Genomic DNA, 21,786 nt, shown 5'->3' with positions numbered 1-21,786 from the left:
TTATTTCTGTCATTATCTTTTTCTCTCCTTATTCCTTCTATCTCTTCTTTTTCAGACTAGTTCTACTATGTCTCTGATTTCTGAATCTTCCCTAGAACTGGTTCCCAGTTCAGCAAATGCAGACTCCAGCAACACTCCTCACAGTTTAAGAGTGCTGGCCCATTCCAAACACCCTTCTGCAAGTCACAGTGGGGACTCAACAGTGCCAACATCTGTCCCCTCAGCAGACACCTGCATTGAGGAAGGCAGTGACACCACAGTTCTGCCTTTGTCAGGGCATCCTGCTGCCCCTCCACCTGTGCCCCCACCACGGAGCTCCTCTGGTTATACTACTCGTGGGGAGCAAGTGGCCTCTGCAAGCTTAGTTCAGCTGAACAGAAAGCCTGACTCTTCCAGAAATACTTCCCAGGCTGTGCCAGCTTCCGGTGTGGAGCTTCTCTGTAGATCTGCTAATGTGGAGGCACAGGGCTTAGGGTATGATGTGGCAAAAGAGGCTGAGAAGAAGGAGCAGAGAACTGACCCCAAAATCTCAAGTGTACCCATTTCAAAGAAGGGTCAGATACCCAAGGAGCTGCGTCAGCAGGGAGCACTCAGGGACATCTCAGCTCTTTCCTCCCAGGGCAGAAGTGTGGAAACAGCTTTAGATGAGCTGTGGGCCCTGGAGCTGCCTGCACATGTGCCAGAGGTGCATGCAAAGAATGACAATGTTTTGGATTCTGTTAATGAACCTTCTGTTGTTGCCCTGGATCGGTGGGATGTCTTCCCAGACACTAAAAACCAGTTGGGCTTTGTAGTGGAGCAAGGACAGGAGCTAAAAGCTGAAGTGCCACATGAAACCAAGGTCTACTGTCCTGATCTGGGCAAGAAGAGGCAGGGCAGAGACAGAACTCTTAGGAAGGCAGATACTGCTAACGTGAACAAGGCCAGAGGAGACCAGGAAAATGAGCTATTCAGAAGCTCTGCAGTCACTCCGGAATCTCCTGAAAACTTTGGGAAGGCTGAATGGGATCTGCCGTGTGTCTCCAAACCACCCATTGAGAGGATTTCTGCGTCAGGCCAGGCAGGCACTGAGTGAATGTAGGAGTAGGGCGAGTCCTAGCCAGGACTGTTCTGCCAGCACACTAACAGTGTGTGCATGCAGTGAGTGTGCCCGGGCTCACCCCACTAACAGCACGAGCTCTGAGCGGTGTCACTGACAGCTGCATGTCACAGGGCTTCACTACCCCCGGCTTTATCTTGTGGTCTCTCCTGCATGTGGTTCAGCGGCACAGAACATGGCAGTTTGTAGGGACTTCCTTGTGAAGTGGACTTTTATTCCCTAACTGGGGTAAGGCTCAGTCCACAGAGACCTCCAAAAAACTGAAAGGGCTGTTTCATGCTACTGATTGGATGGCAGCTCCTCTGCTCTGCTTACCATTTTAGGTCTCATTACTGAAGCTGTCAGTGTTCCTTTCTGTGCTGGAAGTACACTTTGTGCACCAGACATCTCTGACCAAGAGCTTTGTGCCTGTCAAGGGCAAACACAGAGGCGCAGCTCTGTGCCCTTGTAATGCTGAGGTTTCTGTAATGCTCAGTAGAGTGCTCATGCTTCACCTCCTATCTTGGCTTCCCACTGGTTAAATCTTTCCCTTCCTTTTCTAGACAGTTATTTTTGGCTGCTGTGATTATCCTTACAGGGTTTTTCCTTGCACTGAGTCACTGTTCTGGGCTGTGCCAAGAGGAATTTTGGCATTGTGGAATAAATGCCATCACTCTTCCTGCTTACAGTTGTCACTAATGTCTTTGAGTTTGTGCTGTTGCATCTTGGGGCTTGTTCTGACTTTGCTTTTCTCTACTGATACTATTGCCTTTGTCATTTAGATTAAATCTTTAATCAAGAGGACAAAAGAGACTGCGAATGTGCATCCAATGTCTCGGGACCTCTCTCCAAGGCGTAAACTAGGTCCTGCCATATTCCACAAGACTGAGTCCCAAGATCGCTTGGTTGAGGAGCTTCAGGACAGACTGGGCATCGATAACCAGGAGCAGGAAGAATGGCAAAGCCAGGATGCCTGGCTGACAGAGGGGGTCATTGTCACTGCCAGGCCCCAGGGGGAAGAGCAGAGTGGTGAACAGCAAGTAGAGAAGGTAGAAAGCAGGGTCACATGGACTGGGAATTTCCAGCATGTCCCTCTGTCCAGATCGCATTGTGTGGAGGTGCAGATCTGAGCATCCTAAACAACACAAAATGAAGAAGTAACTATTCACCCTTGTCTGGCCTGAGAGGGAAAGCGCACAGGGTCCTAGTTCTGGATGTTTAAGAACTGGAGTGGGATCTGAGAGAGCTGCTTATGGTATCTGTTGATGCAGTCTTCTGCTGTCACATCTCAATTGTCCATGTGAGGATTATTTGTAAAACCTCACTGGGAAGCCTGACACACAGGCGTGCTGTGTTTTGTCCCGTGCTGTACCTGTGCAGGGCTTTCTAGGGATGAATAAGATGGTGCTCTTCCTTAAGCTACAAAGAGCAGCACCTTTTGTAGCTCCCTTCTCCTTCTTGCTGCTTTTTCCTCTTAGATAAACATACTGGTAGCAGTCAGCCTTCCTGTTAAAGGAAGTGCTTATTGGTTCTTCTTTGGATTTTTTCACCTTTCTTCTTCCTCCGTGTCTTTCTAGGTGGTTTTTCCTCCAGAATCCCCGCTCCTCTCCAGGAGGACAATCTCTGTTCCAGTCTCTTCCCAGCTCCAGCCTTCCAAAGAAGCTGCAAAGATAGTCCCTGTTAACGCTGCTCCTTCTTCTACCTCTGGCCCTGCTCCTCTTCTCTCACTCCCACCTCAGCCTTCCCATGTGTCATCTACCCCAGCTCCTAGTCCAGTCCCTTCCTTCAGCTTGCCTCCCCAGCCTCTCATCCAGTGGGAAGTTTCTGATAATGATTATCATGAAGTTTCTGTTGTGGGCACCCCTCCTAATGAAGATCCCAAACATTCCTGTTCTCCCCAGACCTGGACTCCTAGCACCAAGGCAGTTGTCTCTGTTGGCTGTCAGACTGAAGATGAAGCTTTCTTCCCAGAAATGCAGGCAGGCTTCTCTGTTCTGATTTGTTTTTTTAGCAGTATTTTCCAATCCAACTACTGCTTCTAATTTGACAGCTCAATAGATACAGTGTTCAGGTAAAGGCTGGTATGAACTGCTGGATGGGAGGGAGAACTCATGGACAATATCTAATCCCAGATGTAGCACTGTACAGTTCATGTCTGTGCAATAACTTGCTGGGATATGTGGGTCCTGTGTGTCCTGACAGTCACTTTGTGCAGCAGGGACTCTCATTTCCCTCTGAGATTAAGAAGGTAACTGAAACACAGCCTGGAGATCTCCCTGCCACAATCGCTCTGAAGGGGGGGGAGTAAAAGATGGCAGAACATGCATACTGGAAGGAGCAACTCAGCAATCCTTCCTGTGTTTGCTCTTTTAGGCAGGTGTCCACCATATTAATGGATTTGGGGGAGGAGACTGCATGGTCATGACCTGGGTTCTACATCTCCTGTCGGGAACGGCTGTAACTCCAGGGTGGTGGCTGTAGCTCCATGTACTGTGTTAGTGTACAGGCAGCTCTAAAACAGTGAGCAAGAAACATCTCTGCATCTTGACCTGTTGTACTTTCCAGGTGACCTCTGCTCCTCCCCTAGTCCGCAGTGCCAGTCTGTTGGCTGCTCCTGCACCCCGGGGCCCCACAGCCCCTGACAAGGCAGGATCCCCTTTCTGTTTCCTCAGCATGGTGTGTGCTCTCTGGTTGATGAGTGTGCTGGGATCTGCTCCCGGAGCTCCCAGCACTGTTAATGTGGGTAATTTCTTGTATTGCATGGTTTGCTACTCATAGAGCTCCTTTCTGAACTTGAGTGATGGCAAATCTCATGGGTGAAGGGTGGGAGTTTGAAGGGCCTTTGCATGATCAGTTTGCATGAGGATGATGTGCTGAGTGTCCCCTACAAACAACATGCGTTATGTACAGGAGGTGGAAACCTCTTTCAGGTGGGGGCTCATGTGTGAGCTGTCAAGAGGGTTGAATGGCCAGGCCAGCTAGAAATGGAGGTGTGCGCAGGTATTTGTGCCTGCTCTGGGGTCAGCCGTGACTGGCAGGAGTGTGTGGTCCCTCCAGGTGACTATGAGGGTGAAGTGCTCTGTTGAATTCATCTCATCTCCTTTCTCCCTGGATGGTATTTATCACTTGTGTGTGGCATCTGTGCCTGCCCTGTGTGGCCATAACCCCTGGCTAGAGCAAGAGAAGCTATGATTCTTTCCACACAGTGCAGCCGTTTACTTCCTACTGCACCATGCAGAAAGCCTGGGCTTTATCCTGGGGCTCTGGACAGGCTTTGTCTCCAAACACCTGTTGTCTCTCTCTGTGAGAGTATCCTTGCAGTTGTGTGTGTGCTTTGGAGGCAGTCATTGTAACAGCTTTTGGTAGCAAATGTGTGTTGTGAAGGGTTTGTTTTAGGCTGAGGATGGTGGGGTGTGATGGGGCTGCTCTGTGCTGCTGGACTAGGAGAGAGGAGGGGAAAAGCTGTGTGTTAGGATCCATTGGGAGTCACGCTGCATGTGAGGCAAGGCTGGGGTGTGTGTGGTTGTGAGTGTAAGAGCAGCTCTCTTGACATGTATGTCATGAGAATGTTCATACAAACGAGCAGAAGCCAGGATTTGTCATTGGGTAAACTGATCCACTGCAAGGACAAGCAGCTGCAGGACAGGGAATAGAGCTCCTCCTGTGGCTGGAAGGGGAGGGTCTGCCAAGGCTTGGAGCACTTCAGCATGTCCCTGCTCCTTTGGCTGTGCTGGCAGCAGGCTCATTGGTTGTTCCTTCCTATGCATAGTTTTTGTCGGTTTTAATTTACTCTCTTAGTAGAAGAAAACGTGCTCTAAACCCAACTTCTCTGTGTGTCCCTAAACCTGACAGTAGCTATGGCAGTGCCAAGTCAGCTAAAGTAATATCTGTGTCCTTGCTGGGGTTTGTTTGTAAAGGGGGCTGTGGTGGCCAAGGAGAACATATGCTTTGTTTATAAGTTACGAACCTCAGTAAAACATTTCTCCCCTCCTCTGGGAAGCCTTTCCAAACCGTGTGTGCTGTGGTGGTGTGAGTTTCAGAAACAGCCTCTGAGGCAAGCGTCTAAATCCCCTTCCCCCCACTGGTGCATTTCCAGCTACAATACACCTAGCAGCAGCCCTGTCTGCTGGGGATGCACTGCCCTCTCTGTAGGTAAACAGCAGCCAGCTGGGAGGGAGCTACTTCCTTCCTGCTTCCAGTTGCTTAGCTCAGGCATGGGGTGAGAACCACCTGAGAGTGTAAGAGAGACTTGGCAAACAGATGTGCAGATGGTGGTGCAAAGGGAGAAAATTTTCTAGCTGAAAGGGAGGTGAGATGAGGCAGAGAAGAGCATCTCTATCAGAGAGGAGATACAACTGAGAGCAAGAGCATAGGAATGGAGAGAGGTCAAGGAGAAGGGGCCCTCTGGATGGCGTCTGCTTTGTCAGCTGGCCAGGAACTGATGAGGTAAAGGGAGATTTTTGGCAGAGGCTTAGAGAGCGCTGTACTGAGTGCCTGGGATGTGCTGGTGACTTGGTGTATGTGCAGTGAAAGAAAATCAAATTCTCAGTTTGCAACTCTGCTGTTACATATCTCAGTTCTCTGCTTGTCTCTGCATGGGCAGAATACATGTGTGTACTTGATCCTGGCTCTCACCAGCTTCTTCAGGGAGCGTAGCTGACTCCTGTCTGTCTCTGCAGGGGAGTCACTGGCAGCAACAGCAGGCATTTATCTGATAAGCACAGCAGCAATCACCTTACAGTATTTGTTTTGTCTTACCTGCAGTTCATGGCACAGGGAAAAGCTGGGAGCAGCTCCCCTCCATCCACAGCCTCCAAGCCTGGCAGTCAGCTGGATACCATGCTGGGAAGTCTTCAGTCTGACCTGAATAAACTGGGTGTAGCTACAGTTGCCAAAGGTGTCTGTGGAGCCTGCAAGAAGCCTATTGCTGGGCAGGTGAGTTGAAGGTGCTGTCTCATTGCTGAACCTTGGGCTGCAGCTGGGAGTAATGGGGAGGGCTAATTCGAGAGGCTGGAGAGACTGGAGATGCTGGAGAAACTGAAGTACTCTATTTATCCACTGGCTAGGTACGCTGTAAGCTCCTCCAGTGACCTCTACCCTGCCCCTGAGGGACTGCCCTCTCCTGAGATGATAGGTAATTCAGTTTTCATGCTACCCCAGTCCAGGGCTCACTTGAGTAGTAGAACTTGTCATTCTTGCTGACCTCCAGCTGGTATCTTGTCATGTGGTCTAGGGGAGGGAGAGATAGAGTTGTTCTCCAAAATCTGTTTTCCCAACAGGTAGTTACAGCCATGGGGAAAACCTGGCACCCTGAGCACTTCGTCTGCACCCACTGCCAGGAGGAGATCGGGTCTCGGAACTTCTTTGAACGGGATGGGCAGCCCTACTGCGAGAAGGACTATCACAACCTCTTCTCTCCTCGCTGCTACTACTGCAACGGGCCCATCCTTGATGTGAGTTCCTTGGGGGAGTCACGGTGATGGCAAGTTGCTGCAGGCCTAGGTGTTAAAATTCCAGTTCACCCATGTATCCTGGGTGGAAGGTTTTGTTCAGGGATTTCTGTAGTTGTTTTGTCCTTCATTTGAAAGGGAAACAACTTGGCACAGTCAAATTCTTACACTAGTGAGTGGTGTTGGTCCCTCTTACCTTTGCTGAAGTTCCTTCAGAACCCCACTTTGCTCCATCATTCTGGTAATGATTCCTCAGCTTTTGTTGTCGGTAGCCTGTGGTAACAGGCACCAGTGCTGGTCCTTAAGACTGGATGGGGCCCTGTGTAAGGGAGGAAGCAGTGCCTAAGATCCTTTTAGGGTAAAAAAAAGTGTGCAGTGGAAAAGTCTGAATGAGACAGAGGCGGGGGCAAATTGATTCTGCTCTCTAAAGGACAGTCTGTTTTAATGCTTGCTCCAAGATTCATTTGTTGTCTCCTCTCTCCAGCCCCCCTTACTCACCTTCAAGTCATTTACATGACCTGCGCTTTGTGTTTTCTTCTCAACAGAAAGTGGTGACGGCTTTGGACAGGACATGGCACCCTGAACACTTTTTCTGTGCTCAGTGTGGAGCTTTCTTTGGACCTGAAGGTACTGCTGGTTTATGCAAGGGGAAAGCAATCTCCCCTATGAACTGCAGATGAGGGAGTGAGGCAGAGCTGCTTCTGGGGTACAGCCTGAGGCTTCACAGGGGAACTATTGGAGTTCCAAGGGAGCTGTTTGGGGAGGGATGGTGCCAGTAATAATGGCCTCTCCCTGGGGAGGAAGAACATGCCTCTGCTGGGATGGGAAGGGAATAGAACAAGAAACAGCTCTAGCTGCTGTGTGTGTTAGCAGGAGGAAGCATGATCCTGCCCATGTGGGTTACCCTGCACAGGTTGTCTGGCCACAGGTGAAGATGGGGAGCTGATCCCTTTGCCTCTCCTCTCTTCTGGCAGGATTTCATGAGAAGGATGGCAAAGCCTATTGCCGCAAGGACTACTTTGATATGTTTGCTCCCAAGTGTGGAGGCTGTGCCCGGGCTATCCTGGAAAACTACATCTCTGCCTTGAACACCCTGTGGCACCCCGAGTGCTTTGTCTGTCGGGTAAGAAACCCAAGGTCCTTTGCTGCTGCTGTATGACCCCTCTTGTTTCCACCCTGAGGCATCTGGTCCCATATCGGAGTAAGGTGTCGGTGGGGTAGTGAAGGGAAGCCAGCCTCACAGCATAAAAACATGCCAGCAACCAAACACCTTCTTGTTCTCTGTCTGTTTACATTAAACTTGGGAGTTACTTTGCTCTTTCTGTTCCCAGCTTTAACTATGGGCTTTTGCAGCAGCTCACAGATAGAGATATTTTCTGTGACCTTTAAATAATTATAAGCTAAGCTTCTCTCTGAACACTTGCCTCAGCAATGAGATTTTGAGGATATTCCTCCCATGCTCCATCTGAAAATGTAAACTAATGAGAGTGACCTTGTTCAGACAAACATGCAAGTCAGTGAAGTAGTGGCAGGCTCCATACAACAGGCATAATAAACAGGAATACTGCAGATTAAATGTTTGGCACTCTTTCAGAGAGCATTGCAAATATTAACTCTTAACCATCCCCAAGAGATGAGCCAGATCAGCCCCTGTTTCCTTGAGTGGGAGAGAAGGCAGAAACCAGATCAAGCAGTCAGAACCACAAGCTGCTGATTCCTGTTTTGATGCTCAGAGCAGGCAGTCACTAGCCTGTTGGGAGTGTCTGTGGCTCCTGCAGTGGTGTGCAGAGTGAGGCAGAAGCTGTGCCTGACTGGGGCTGGGGGGCCTATGCCTTCTTATGCAGACATTGAGACTTTATCAGGCAGTTCTGTTTTCCTTTCCCCCTGCTGCTGCCTGAATTAGTGAGGGCAGCACAGATTTCTTCCAGGCCACAAGATGTCATTCTCTTCCTGTTTCTGCAAAAGCAGAAACTTTTCAGCTATTCTGCTGACTGAGGGAAGAGACTGTCTACTGAAGTAACTGTCAGCATTGGTAAAGTCTTGGACTCTCTGCAGGCAGGCTGCATTCTTCTTGTACTACAAGTGTTCAGCTGCCCATGGCTCTGCATGCTGTTTGCTGGACTCTTGTCCACATGCTGGGAGCCAGCTGTGTGTGATACTCAGTGTCCTCCCTGGGGAAGAGGACAGCAAAACTCGGGTTCAGGACACTGGCTCCTCTGAGTCTTGCTGCTGATATATTTGGTAAATCTGGCAGTGTTCTAAACTCCCTCCCTTACTCTGCTGCCTCAGTTTGCCACTTTTACAAAGAGAGGAGTCTCCCCAGTCTGGTGGGGATAGTGGGTGCTTCTGTTGCAAGTTCTGCAGTGAAATGTCCTCAGCTGCCTGATGCTGAGGGGAGGGAGCAGTTCTGGACATTTATTAGCACACAGCTGGTGTGTCCTCTTCCCCTTATCTACCCAACATCATTAGCACTATAGAACAAACAGTTTCTCCCAGCAGTGACCCATGTGTAACTGGTGGAAAGATTTCAGGCTGGACAATCCTTTGCAGAGTGTATTTGCCTAATGCCAGCCATTCTGGAGAGGTCACTCATAAAGATGAATTGTGCCTGATTTTCTCAGCTGGAACCAGTCCCATGCTCATCAGGATTCTGCTGCATGAAAGTCTGTGTTGGTTCTTTCTTCTGCTTGCCCTTGTGGGGAAGCTGGAGTGAGGAAAAAAAAAAGCCAGGGAAAGGTGCTGCAGTGTTCCCCATCTCAGGGCAGGAATGCTCTCCTTTTTCCCGGCTGGATACTTCTGGTAGCTCCTCCATAGTATTTTCTTTGTAGAAGTGAAGCCAGCTGGGCAAAGGAGCTGATTAATTCCTTTGCTTGTGTCTGTATCTGTCCATTTCTCAGTCTTTTTTTTGGAAGCTCTTCATGATGGACAGAGTTTGGCTCTGGATAACTGGACAGTGCTGAAAGGCAGCAGATCACCTGCCCACAGCACAGCTGAGCTGTGCCATAGAGCAAAAGACGCTTGTAGAGCTGCCCCTCCCCACCACCCCAGCTTCTCGTACGACCTGTCCCCTTTGCTTTGTCCTGCTGCAGGAATGTTTCACCCCGTTTGTCAACGGCAGCTTCTTCGAGCACGACGGGCAGCCCTACTGCGAGGTGCATTACCACGAGCGCCGCGGCTCGCTCTGCTCCGGCTGCCAGAAGCCCATCACAGGACGCTGCATCACTGCTATGGGCAAGAAATTCCACCCAGAACACTTTGTCTGTGCCTTCTGCCTCAAGCAGCTCAACAAAGGAACCTTCAAAGAGCAAAATGACAAGCCCTACTGCCAGAACTGCTTCCTCAAGCTCTTCTGTTAGAGGCGCTATAGATGGGCGCTCAAGCATCTTTGTGCCACCCCCTTGGCAGTTCTGTCTCTCTGAACATTACTGTGATTTAGGAACCTTACCAGGCAGGGGAGGAGGGGGGTGGGGGGAGGGAAGTGCTGCTATGGAGAGGCAGTATATCCAGAGATGAGATGGACCATTAAACTGGAAACGCCCTTGCTGTGTCTCAGAAGAGAGAGGCTGAGATCCCTCATTATGGTGTGTGTGTCTGTGTGTGTGACTGACAGCTGAGCTTAGCTCGAGGGCTCTAACAGGGAGATGTTCCCAGCCCCCTCCTCGCGGCAGGAGGCTTTGCCAGTACATTTCAGTCTGTGTCAGCTCTCTGAGCAAATGGAGACACTTGCAGACAACACAACCCTCTGCTTTGACACCTTATTCTCAGGCTTTTGCCTGCGCGTGTGCAGGGTGAGTGACAGCACAGCAAGGTCACCCTGTGACCTCAGTGCCACCCTGGCTCTCCTCACAGAGTTACACGGTGTGTGTGACTTGCTGAGACTAGAGCATCGGCACAGGCAGCCAAGACCCTGCAAGGGTCTCTCCAGTTCCATTACACTGTAAGGAGATAATACCACTTACTGTTTTTTTAATTAAGAGGAATCAAGATGTTACTGTGTGGGGTGTTTTTCTTTTTTTCCCTAGTTTGTTACTCCCTTTCTCAATGCCTTTTCTCAGCACACTGGAGCAGGAGGTGGGGTAAGCCCCAACCATCCCTCAGCACTGTTGTGCTCTCCTGTGGGGACTTGCCATGCCAGGCAGCTCCACAGGCACCCAGGCCAGCTCAGGGAATCTGCTCCCCTCACCTACTGCTCCTGGGAGAGGAAGAGGCATCACCCCTTCATTAAACACAGGTGCAGAGAGGTTAGAGCAGCCTTTTACATCCAGCCCTGTCATGAGCGAGTGTGATGTGTGTGTGTTTATCTGGCCTGGAACTCTCCATCTATCAGGGCCTGAATCTGTCACAAGAGTGGCTAGAAGGAAGGGTTTAAGAAGCCAGGAAAAAAAATTCCTAAATTTATATCCTTTCTTCTTCCAGTTTGCTAATGAGACCTATCAGCCCCTTGGTGTTTCCCTTTACTGTGCTCTTGTTAAGCATGTTCTACTGAGAGATGCTACAGCAATAACCTTTTATATTGACTGTTATTGGTATAACAAGTCCTGGGGGTTAGGTGTGCATGACACACTTGGAGTTTTACTATCAAAGTGAATACTGTATCCTGTCTTTGATAAGAACTGTAGATTTCTACACTGATTTTGAATTCATATCTAATTTACTTTTAATCCTCTTATACAGAAATTGGTTTTGAAGTGATTTTAAGAAAGCAACTTTTATATCAAGCTGTGCTGTTCTAGGCAGTGTGCCAGTTGTGCTGGCTTACTGCATCTGTAATCTCAATGCTTTATTAAGCCTAACTAACATTCAATATTTCCTTTTTGTTGCGGGTTGGGAGGGGCTGGAATCTGTGGGCAAGGGAACATGACTTGTATTTTTTTCCCCTAGCACAGGCAGGTGAACTGTGAATAGATTTGGGGTTTTTTTTCCTCCTCTGGGTCACCTAAAGGTATAATTTTGGTTTTTATTGTAACCTGTAAACTGCTGTATTTGAATCACCTGCCGTTCTCCCAAAGCCCAGCTTCCAGGCTGGTAAAAGTGAGTCTTAATATGATGCTAGGGGGAAGGAGTTCAGATCTTTCACCTTGGTTTCTCTCCTTCAGCTGCCTGAAACCGGAACAGGATTAATTAGGGAAGGAGCTCCTTTCTTTCTGTGGAAGAAAGGTCTTGTGACTGAGGAGAAGAAACAGGGAGACAGAGTCTGTTCCTGACTAGTTGTGCAGCTTTGGGCCAGTCACTAAACCTTACTGTGCCTCAGTTTCCCCATCTGTAAAATGGGGGCAGTTTAGCTGGATTTGTGAGGTTATTGTGAGACCTAGTTCATGTTTGGTAAAGCACTTCTAGGTCTCTGGCTGGAGGGTGCTGTGGAGAGAGAAGTGCTGCACTGAAATTCCCAGTGGTGTTGTGTGGTACCAGCCCTGGGAGCGGTGTTTGGAATTCCTGCTCCAGAGATCGGCAGCTCTGTCACCGTTGGCAACTGGTTGTGTTTGCAGCTCGTCAGGTGCATTATAGGGGTCCAGGGGTGGCTGTGTCAGAAACCAGCCCTGACACCCATGGGTCACTGTCCCATGTAACCTCATCACGGTGCTGCGCTGCCCTGCTCAGGTCACTGAAACTGACCCATGGATTTCAACCAACAAACAAACCTCAGTGTGTGGGTGTGAGGCCAGAGGGAGCTTTGGGAGCACTGGAGCTGTGTCAGCTGGGCTGAGCAAAGCTCTGGGAAATTCTTGGGGCAAGAGTCCTTGTGCATTTGCCTTTTCATCTTGTAAGTCTATTTGACTTAAAATAGATGTTCCTAAGCTGCCCGTGTTTATCCCGCTAGAATGGTCAACTTCCTTGGTTGCTGCTGAGGGGACACACAGCTGTTGTGTGCAGGTGCTGGAGAGGGCTGAGATGTTTCTGGCACTGCCACTTTGTGTGACACCTGCAAACTGTGTAATCCTGTGCCTCAGTTTCCCTGTCTGGGGAGTCTTTTAACCTACCTCACTGCTAGCTGAGGCTTTGTCAGTGACACTTGTGGCACACCTGGGTGCAGGGTGCTGTGTGGGGTGCTGAGAGGAGGCTCCTCTGGCCTTAGTGCTTAACTGAGATGATGTCACACTCACCTTCTGCCTTCATCTGGTGTCTTGATAAGCTGGGATGCCACACCGATGCTACTCTGCCAAATAACGCCTGGCGGTGGCCGCTGCCGCTGTGGGTGTCCAAAATGCCTGTGCGTTCAGTGCAGCTGCGGTTTTAGGGTAGCACAGCCGCTGTTGGGGTGTAGGGTGCTAGGGCTGGGGGTGCTCCGGGAGGGTGTGTGTGTGCACCCCTGGGCAAGGCCTTTCACATCATGGCTGGGCTGGGCTGGGGGACGCTCCGCTGGGTCGACAATTATTTGATTCTTTCCTCCCTTGTAAACTTCTAACTCCGCTTTTTTTTTTTTCTCTCCATTTAAAATTCTTGCAGTTACGCCAATAAAATTTTTACCATTATAGTCACGGCTGTGTCGCGGTTGTTTTCTGCCCCGAGCTTGTGAGGGAGCGGAGCCCGGGCGGGCCCCCTCAGGGCTGGGGGGAGGGAGGGAGGGGAGTGCGCTCCTCCGGCCGCCAGGGGCCGACGCGCGCTCTCCTGCGCCGTTCGCGCCTTCCGCTGGCGTCACGCACTTCCCACAGAGCGGTGGATGATTGACGTGGAAGGCAGCCAATGGGCTGGGGGCAGGCAGGGCCGCGGCGCTCTGCGATTGGTCGATAGCCGCGGTATAAAAGGACACAAGCCCGCCCTGCGGCCCTTCTTTCCCGCAGCCCTCGTGGAGGTGCGGGCGCAGCGCGGCGGCTCCGGGGTCCGGGCGGGGCTGGGCGGCCGCGGCGAGGGGAGCGGACCCCCAGCGGATCCGCGGGACGAGGAGAGGGATCTGGGCTACGGCCGGGCTGTGGGGTTGGGAGCGTTGGGCCCCAGGGCGGAGAGAAGGGAAGGGTGGGGACCCAGTTGAGCCGCTCTTCTTCCTGGCAGGTCCCAACTCGTCTTTAAACCCACCGGGCGATCCTTGGAGCACCGCCGAGATGCCCAGGGAAGACAGGGCTACGTGGAAGTCCAACTATTTTATGAAAATCATCGTGAGTGTCGACTCGGAGCCCTCGTGGGGCGCTGCCGGGGCAGGCTCGGGGCAGCGGGAGCCGGGCGGGCCGGGCTGTGGGGGCTTTTAAGAGAGACAAGTGAGTGCTGAGGGGTGTCTGAACGAGTTCCTGGCGCTAGGGAGAGATGTGAGATAGTCCAGATTAGGCCTCCTGAGAATTTGCCGTGGCGCTTGCAGACTTGTTCAGGGATGTGACTCGATGGCTGAGTGAAAGATGTAGTATATGGCACACCCAGCCTCACTTGGAGCTCATCATTCTCAAATTTCTGACAGACTTTTTTAACGTTTTAATGTGTTGGGGTTTTAATGCTGCTCTGTGCACTTGTCCGAATTTCTTTGTATAGTTACAGTGTTTGTTTTGCTATAGCAACTCCTGGATGATTACCCAAAATGTTTCATTGTGGGAGCAGACAACGTGGGATCCAAGCAGATGCAGCAGATCCGTATGTCCCTGCGTGGAAAAGCTGTTGTGCTGATGGGGAAGAATACCATGATGCGCAAAGCTATTCGTGGTCACCTGGAGAATAATCCTGCTCTAGAAAAGTGGGTAGTGCTGCCTGAGGGCACTTCTGGGTCCCCTATCCTGGAAGAGAGGAGGTTGTCTAAGGAGTAAAACTGAAGGCTGTCATCTTTTCTTTAGGCTGCTGCCTCACATCCGTGGGAATGTGGGCTTTGTCTTCACTAAGGAGGATCTGACTGAGATCCGGGACATGCTGCTGGCCAACAAGGTAAGGGAGGTTATTCCTCATTGCATGTTTATGCTGAGATGGAACACAGAATAAAACTGAGTCTTCACAGTGGACAGGGAGTCCTCAGGGGTTGAGAACTGGCCCTTGCAGTCTTAACCAAACTGCTTGAGTTCAACTGCCTCACTTGTGTGTGCGTGGGTGCTGTCTCCTGGAGGAGCATGCCAGGGAGGAGGTGGTCCCACGAGATCTGAGGTGTGAGCATTCTTGCAGCTTCTTGTCTTCCCCCTCTCAGGTGCCAGCTGCTGCCCGTGCCGGTGCTATTGCTCCTTGTGATGTGACTGTGCCAGCCCAGAACACGGGCCTTGGACCCGAGAAGACCTCCTTTTTCCAGGCCTTGGGCATCACCACAAAGATTTCCAGAGGAACCATTGAAATTCTGGTTAGTGAGCTGCAGTTGTTCAAGCTGTTCCTTGACTGGGAGGCCTTGATTGTGGCAGCTGAGGGAGCTGTGAAGGCCAAAGCTCTCATTAGTGCCAAGATACTGTATGAGCAGTGTGATTATTGCACTTTGGGATCTGGAGGAGGGTGTCTGGCTTGGTTTTAATGTGCAGCGTGGCGAGATTGAAGTTCTCCATCAGATTTCTACAGATAGGCTCTGTCAGAGGAATGTGCAGGTGAACTACCCGTAGGTAATGCAGGAAAGGTGCTGCCTTTCTCCTGGCCAACATGGACTTGATTATGTGGTCTGGGGCTTTCTCTGCATGTGGAGCGTGTTGGTTGTGCTCATTTGCTCCTCTAGTTCCACTGTCTGTGTTTGTGTCTCACTGCTTTGAGGTGCTGGAATTTCTTGGTATGTATTCACTCCTTTTCCCTGATCTCCTCAGAGTGATGTGCAGCTTATCAAGACTGGAGACAAAGTGGGTGCCAGCGAAGCCACCCTGCTCAACATGCTGAACATCTCCCCGTTCTCCTTCGGGTTGGTGATCCAGCAGGTCTTTGATAATGGCAGCATTTACAACCCTGAAGTGCTGGACATCACCGAGGAGACCTTGCACAAGCGCTTTCTGGAGGTGAGTGCCACAGGCCTGTCCCTTGCTGCTCTGGGAGCCAGCACTGCCAGAACAAAGTGTCCTGTCTGGTGTTTTCCATGAGGTCCTGCAGAGTCAGGAGCTCTCCCTGGTTCCCTAGAGAAGCTGTGTGTCAGGGAGTACATTCCTGTAGCATTCTTCATCTGAATCTGCTTCAGAAATTATTTGAGGCCAGTTAAAATCATGGAATATCCTGAACTGGAAGGGCCCCACAAGGATCATCGAGTCCAACTCCTGGCCCTTCACAGGACACCTCAGCCATCCTACCCTGTGCCTGAGAGCATTGTCCAAATGCTTCTTGAGCTCTGGCAGCCTTGGGGCCATGATCATTCCATGGGGAGCTTGTTCCCGCCACCATCTGGGGGAAGAACCTTTTCTTGTTATTCCATTTAAAACTCCCCTGGCACAGCTTTATGCTGTTCTCTTAGGTCCTGTCACTGGTTACCAGAGAGCAGAGATCAGTGACATTTAAGTATTGATGCCTTGATTTCACTAGAGCTGTTACCTGTGTGCATTGCATGCTTTCCTTCCTTTCTGTTGGCAGTGTAAAAGTTGTCATCTGGCCATCCTCTTGCTGTGATTTCTATGTTATTTCTCAGACCACAGAACTTCCTTTCTGTTGGCAGTGTAAAAGTTGTCATCTGGCCATCCTCTGCTGTGATTTCTGTGTTATTTCTCAGACACAAGTCTGTCTCTTTGCAGGGTGTTCGTAATGTTGCCAGCATCTGTCTGCAAATTGGGTACCCGACCATCGCGTCTGTGCCCCACTCCATCATCAATGGCTACAAGCGTGTCCTGGCCGTGGCTGTGGAGACTGACTACACCTTCCCACTGGCTGAAAAGGTAATGGCTGGCTCTGAGCTCTGCAGAGAGGGGTGTTAGAAGTGCAGCCAGGCATGTTCTGAGCATGTCGCCTGGTTTGAGAGGACTGGGACACACCTGTGTGTGGGATGTGTCTGGAGAAGGGGCATGCTTCCTTCCGTATGTTATGTACAAATGGCAGGGGAAAGCCAGTTTACCTGGTGTTCCTTCTTGGGGCTGAAAGCTTAGGTGAAATGTCTTTGGTTATTCACATCTGCTACTGATAGGTGGACCTGTTTGGATTCTGGCAAGCTGCAAGTGCTGCCTTTATCATTGCAAAGGTTCAGTCCTGCAAAATGTTTTGTTACCTGTGAGTTTACATTTTTTCCTTCCACTTTTACAGGTGAAGGCCTTCCTGGCGGACCCCTCAGCTTTTGTGGCAGCTGTGCCTGTGGTGGCTGAAGCAGCTGCACCTGCTGCTGCTGCCGCTGCTGCTCCAGCGAAGGAGGCAGCGAAGGAGGAGTCGGAGGAGTCTGACGAGGACATGGGATTTGGTCTCTTTGACTAACAGCAACCCTCTGCCTTTGTCAGAGTTGACCCGATGGGAGAAATAAAAAGCTGTTTTACACCTTCATGTGTGCCTGCATCGATGGTGTAGTCTCTATATCAGCTGGGGTTTGGGAATGGTGTAGCCCGAGGGGCCCTGCGCTCCGGGGCAGTCAGTGGTTGTTCTCGGGCCGGCGCACGGCAGGGGAGCGGTTGTGCCCCGGCCCCGGGTGCTGCAGGGGAGCAGTTGTTCTCGTGGCCGCAGCGCAGATCTGCCCGGCCCGGCCGAGCTCAGGCCTTGCCCGCAGCACGTCTGGGCGGTGCGGCCGCCGCCCGTCCCGTCCCGTTCCGTTCGATTCCCCGCGCGGCGCGGCCGGGGCTCCCGGGACGGGCGGGCAGCGCCCATCGCCGCGGCGCCGGGCCCGCCCCGGAAGCCGCTACCGGTTCCGGGGTCGCGGCGGAGCGATGGCGGCCGACACGCAGGTGAGTGCGGGACGGGCCGCGCAGGGTCCGGCCCGGGCGGGCGGAGCGGGGGCCGACCGGGCCCGTCCCGACGGAGGCCCGGCTCGAGCTGCGTCCCGCCCGGCTGCGGCGCCGTGTGCGGCTGTTTCCGGTTCGCACCGCCCGGCCGCGGGGTGCCCGCTCCCTGTGCCCCGGCTGTGGGACCGCCGGCTTCATCCTGCGGGGCTTGGCACGTTCCCAGAGCAAATCCCAGTCTGCTCAGCATCAGGTCCTGCCTGTGTCCTCTGTATTTATCTGCAGAAGCATTGCTGGTATGCTGGCTGTGTAATGTGTACATAAACATCCTAAAAAATAGAAATAGAAAGCAAACTGGTGAAGCTTGTCCCAGTGGCTTTTCCGTGAAGACTCAGTGGGTAGTCAAAGTTTTGCAGTTTGTGGAAGTCACTGAGATGCTGGTGAGATCCTGTAGTGTTATACATAATTTATATTTTTAATTCCTAGACTTAGGATAATTTTAACACGTTTTTAGTGTCTGCACATTCCCCTGCTCGTCATTAAGCAGCATGAGTAAGTGCAGCTTGGTTTGAGTTTGCATATGATGAACTCATGTAGCTTTGAGCTTTGAGAGAAGAGCAGGTCCATAACAGCAGCTGGTTCGTTTGGTTCTTGTGTCAGTGATGTTGCTGGTTATCCTTTGCAGCTCAACCCAGCCCTGCTGTTCAGAGGTGCAGCACTGCTTCCAGCCAGCTTTTAAGGGGACCTGTGGGTGTGAAATGGTGACAGTCTCAGGGAGGTGTGGATGGACTTGAAAGGCCAGGAAGCCACTGTGCGGGATCAGCCTTCCAGCATGTAGGCAAAAAGCTTCACTGAACAGCTCTGATGAGCTCTTTGAAAAAGATTGAAAATGGAAATAACAGTTTTCTGTGAGTTTCTAAAGTCATGCTCTGCCTTTTGGAAAGATGGTCTAAAGTTGCTCAGTTTAAGAGCTGAATTTCAAAAGCCTTTGCTGGAGAGCTGTGCTTTGGTTTATATAAATGCAGAAAACCTGGATGTGTAGGTCTCCCTGGGCTGTCTGCAGTTGGAGCGCCCCTTCAAGACTACCTGGACTTCAGGAGATAACATACAGGGAGAAGCTCCTTTGAATTCTGGAAGTTACTATCTTTTGCTTTGAATGGTCCTGTACTCCAGATTATGGGTTGTAGGTCTTACTCTGTGTTACTTTTAGAGGGGTGAGTGTCTCAGAGAGCACAGATAATTGGAGAGCAGCCATCCCTCAGGCCTGGGGAAGGAGTTTCACCATGTGTGAAGCACAGTGACCCTTCCTTGGTGGCTGAGATGGTGAATGCTTGCATTTGGGCACTAAGAGGTCATGTGGCAGCAAGTGACATCTGCTTGCTCTGGTTTATGTTCTGTGGCTTGATATCAAAGGCAGTCTGGTGTTTTTTCTGCTTTGTGGTTTTAGATTTCTGACACACTGAAGCGGTTTGCAGTGAAAGTAACTACAGCCAGCGTGAAGGAGCGGAGAGAGATCCTCAGTGAGCTGGGAAAATGCATTTCTGGGAAAGGTAAAAGCTTGGGAGCACTCTTCTGCTTACCTGGGTGGAAGAGAATGTTAAAATGTTTTGTTTCAAAAGGCTGTGTGAGTGGTATTTGTTTAGGGAGGAGGCTGGCAGCATTTTGAGCCAGTGCTCAATCACAGAGGCAATTTCAAGCGTGGGGTTTGTGTTTTTTGCACAGAACCCCAGCTTTTGGTACATCTGCTTTTTCCAGTCAGTAGTTGTAGCACTGTGTATTTAGTTCTTCATTAGTGTATCAGTTGAGTTTCTTTCATGACTCTGGCTTGTTCTTTTAGTACTTATGGGATATTTGGATACACACATGTATAGAGATGGGGAGTGTAGATGGTCTTAATAAAACAGCTGAAGCAAGTTTTTAAAACTTATTTCTCTCATTTTCTGAAGGTGACCATGTGTCATGTGTTCCAGTTATACCATTATTTGTAAAAATACATGTAAAATGTATAGAAAGAGCAAACTTTTACTGTGATTCTTGCAAGCAATTTTGTAGATGCAAGCAGTTTACTGATTTCAGTCATGAAATGAATCATGTTTGTGTTAAAGATTAAGAGCTCAGCAATTTATGAAGAAGTATTTTGAAACACATTGTTACAGATCTCCCAGAAGGTGCAGTGAAAGGCCTTTGCAAACTCTTCTGCCTTACTCTGCATCGATACCGGTGAGTAAATTGATGTGGAAAGGCTGTATTATGTAATCTATCAGTATTTAGTAGTTAAATTGGTCTGGAGCATCTGGGAATATTACCATGCAGTGTCACAGAGATGTATATGACACCGAAGAGTGTAATCTTGTAATTAAATTCTCAGGGGAGGGTTGACATTAAAAAGTTCTCAATATTTGCCTTGTGTTTCATCTTTAATTTTAAAATTAAAACTTTAATCCTGTGCTTCAGTTTTCAAGAATGAACACCCATGTCCTTGTGAAGCAAGACTGAGCTGTCTTTTAGATGCCTTTTAGAAAATTTTAGGTGGGATTAAATCACGTTCTGTTGTAGAGGAGCTGTTCAGGACCCATTTTATTCTACAATCTCTTGGAGGGCCTCCACATAACTGCTGTCACTTGAGGAAGGGAATGGAGGTCTCTGATAAAAACTTCTCCGCTGTGCACAACAGCCAGGATAAAACAGTTATTAGGCCGACTGCTGAAGTGAGAAAGCAGAGCCCCTGGTGCGTGGCAGGTGTGGGATGTTGTGGTCCGTGTTTGTCACAGGGATGCGGCGTCCCGCAGAGCCCTGCAGCTGGCCCTTCAGCAGCTCGCAGAGTCGCAGCCTGAGGCCACGGCAAAAAACCTGCTGCACTCGCTTCAGTCCTCAGGGATCGGCAGCAGGGCTGGAGCGCCCAGGTGAGTCGCTTTGTGTGGAGGCAGTTCTGAGCTGCTGGTAGCTCCTCCTCTTTACAGTGAGGCTTCTGCTGCTGCTTGGCAGAGGTGCTAAAAGCCTTTAGAGGGAAAGCTGTTAATGCTGTTCAGATGTTTCTCTCTTGCCTCTTCCATCTTATCTGGGAAAGCAGAGGGAATATGCTGGTGTAACTGCTGGTGGGTTGGGGCTGAGCTACGGTTTAGTCTTTGTTAAACTTCAGGTCTGGGGAGATGAGGAACAAACTCTTTCAAGAAACAGTCTCCAAAATTACTAGGAAAGGGAATTTCATCATCTGTCAATGTTCCGCAGCCTCGGGTGCCATTTGAAAGCTTTGAGTGTCAAACCAGAGCTGAAACAACCAACTTCTGAGGGCTGATTATTTCCTGTAATAACTAAGGCTTTAGCTGCATTTCTGTGTGGTAAAGTTGCTTGTCAGTCAGGTGCTGTTCTAATTTGGGCAAAATAGGTCTGTAATGGTCTAGTAGGTGTAAGTTATGTCTTGGGAAGTGTAGATTTACCTCCCTCTCCTATTTGTACAACAGTAAGAGCAGTGGATCTGCAGCTCTGCTGGCACTCTCCTGGACATGCCTGCTTGTACGCACAGTCTTTCCAACACCTGACAAGAGACAGGGAGAAACATGGAAAAAACTGGTAGGTTCTTTAAGGTTTGCAGAAATATCCCATCACAGATAGGGACTTTAATGTTTGTAATGTGTTTAAGTTGCTGCAATGTTGCAAACAATTCTGAATTTAACTGAAAACACCAAATTGGAATCCAGGTTTAGAGGGAGATTTGGTGTATTGTGACCTCTCTCCTGTTCCCCTGGAGAAAGCAGAAGGTGTATAAAGCATGAGTGAGGCAGTCTTGCACCTGTGCAGTTGCTCTGCATACAGAGATAGCTATGGCTACTGGTTCCTCTGAGGGGCATCTGCAGTGTGACATAAAGTCCTTGTGCCTCCCTTGAAACATCTCTGTATGATACTCTGTGATACAGCTTTTGCCTTCCTTTCACTTCCTTTACACAAGCACGTGACTGTGCTCATAGCACACTGGGATATAGTTGGAACAGATTTTACGAAGTGATGTAATCTGTTTTCAGTGTTTCCAAAACTGTTAGGCATGGTTCTGCTTGAGGTGTGGGATGAAAGCGAAGGGAGCTTGTTGGAAGAACTCAGATGATCTAAAGACTTAAGCAGATTCAGCTAATCATTGACAATCACTGACATTTGGCATGTCTTGTTTGATACGACCTCTTGATACGAGAAGCAGGTGCACAACGGTTTTTTTGGCTGTTGTCTTTGGCAGGTGGAAGTTCAGTGTTTGCTCCTTTTGGAAGTCCTGGGAGGCTCTCACAAGCAGGCGGTGGATGGGGCTGTGAAGAAATTGAACAGGCTGTGGAAAGAGGTGATGTTTACATTATGTGCCATATTCTACAGCTGTTCTGTTCTGCAGTGTTAACATGCCTTGCTTTTTTTCTCTTAAGAACCAGGATCTGGTGGATCAGTACCTATCTGTCATTCTTGGGCTTGAACCAAACCAGAGTTATGCTGCAATGCTGGGACTTGTGGTGCAGTTTTGCACAGCCCAGAAGGAGATGGATATTATTAAACGATACAAGGTAAATCT

The 21,786-nt window shown here is 50.0% G+C and overlaps 3 protein-coding genes across 6 annotated transcripts in view; all 3 read left to right on the top strand.

Moving 5' to 3' along the window:
• PXN (paxillin) overlaps positions 1 to 13,004 on the top strand; it is a 45,484-nt gene extending 32,480 nt beyond the window's left edge. The window contains exons 7-15 of one of the 3 annotated variants that reach the window (XM_041420249.1): positions 56 to 1,060; positions 1,861 to 2,127; positions 2,656 to 3,057; positions 3,644 to 3,724; positions 5,843 to 6,013; positions 6,358 to 6,531; positions 7,074 to 7,155; positions 7,503 to 7,651; positions 9,618 to 13,004. In XM_041420249.1, the coding sequence (XP_041276183.1) occupies positions 56 to 1,060; positions 1,861 to 2,127; positions 2,656 to 3,057; positions 3,644 to 3,724; positions 5,843 to 6,013; positions 6,358 to 6,531; positions 7,074 to 7,155; positions 7,503 to 7,651; positions 9,618 to 9,884 (2,598 nt within the window). In that variant the 3' untranslated portion in view covers positions 9,885 to 13,004. Of the gene's footprint in view, positions 1 to 55; positions 1,061 to 1,860; positions 2,128 to 2,655; positions 3,058 to 3,643; positions 3,725 to 5,842; positions 6,014 to 6,144; positions 6,213 to 6,357; positions 6,532 to 7,073; positions 7,156 to 7,502; positions 7,652 to 9,617 lie in introns of those variants that run through there. The other 2 variants (XM_041420250.1, XM_041420251.1) reach the window with 2 other exon arrangements.
• A 291-nt stretch (positions 13,005 to 13,295) lies between these two features.
• RPLP0 (ribosomal protein lateral stalk subunit P0) lies at positions 13,296 to 16,851 on the top strand. The gene is made up of 8 exons (XM_041420324.1): positions 13,296 to 13,318; positions 13,516 to 13,619; positions 14,007 to 14,182; positions 14,280 to 14,367; positions 14,621 to 14,767; positions 15,213 to 15,398; positions 16,119 to 16,259; positions 16,621 to 16,851. Exons 2-8 carry the CDS (start codon positions 13,566 to 13,568, stop codon positions 16,783 to 16,785), a joined length of 957 nt encoding a protein of 318 aa, XP_041276258.1. The 5' UTR covers positions 13,296 to 13,318; positions 13,516 to 13,565; the 3' UTR covers positions 16,786 to 16,851.
• A 358-nt stretch (positions 16,852 to 17,209) lies between these two features.
• The window catches only part of GCN1 (GCN1 activator of EIF2AK4), a 38,026-nt gene continuing 33,449 nt past the window's right edge, over positions 17,210 to 21,786 (top strand). The window contains exons 1-7 of one of the 2 annotated variants that reach the window (XM_041420346.1): positions 17,210 to 17,246; positions 18,688 to 18,790; positions 19,397 to 19,460; positions 20,012 to 20,143; positions 20,702 to 20,810; positions 21,466 to 21,564; positions 21,644 to 21,778. In XM_041420346.1, the coding sequence (XP_041276280.1) occupies positions 17,229 to 17,246; positions 18,688 to 18,790; positions 19,397 to 19,460; positions 20,012 to 20,143; positions 20,702 to 20,810; positions 21,466 to 21,564; positions 21,644 to 21,778 (660 nt within the window). In that variant the 5' untranslated portion in view covers positions 17,210 to 17,228. The remainder of the gene's footprint in view (positions 17,247 to 18,687; positions 18,791 to 19,396; positions 19,461 to 20,011; positions 20,144 to 20,701; positions 20,811 to 21,465; positions 21,565 to 21,643; positions 21,779 to 21,786) is intronic. The other variant, XM_041420347.1, reaches the window with a different exon arrangement.

The sequence above is a fragment of the Onychostruthus taczanowskii genome, unplaced genomic scaffold (assembly GCF_017590055.1).
Source record: "Onychostruthus taczanowskii isolate IOZ18803 unplaced genomic scaffold, ASM1759005v1 scaffold64, whole genome shotgun sequence".
NCBI classification, from domain to species: Eukaryota; Metazoa; Chordata; class Aves; order Passeriformes; family Passeridae; genus Onychostruthus; species Onychostruthus taczanowskii.
The sequence above is the reverse complement of the archived record's forward strand: the minus strand, read 5'-3'. Positions and strand labels throughout refer to the sequence as shown.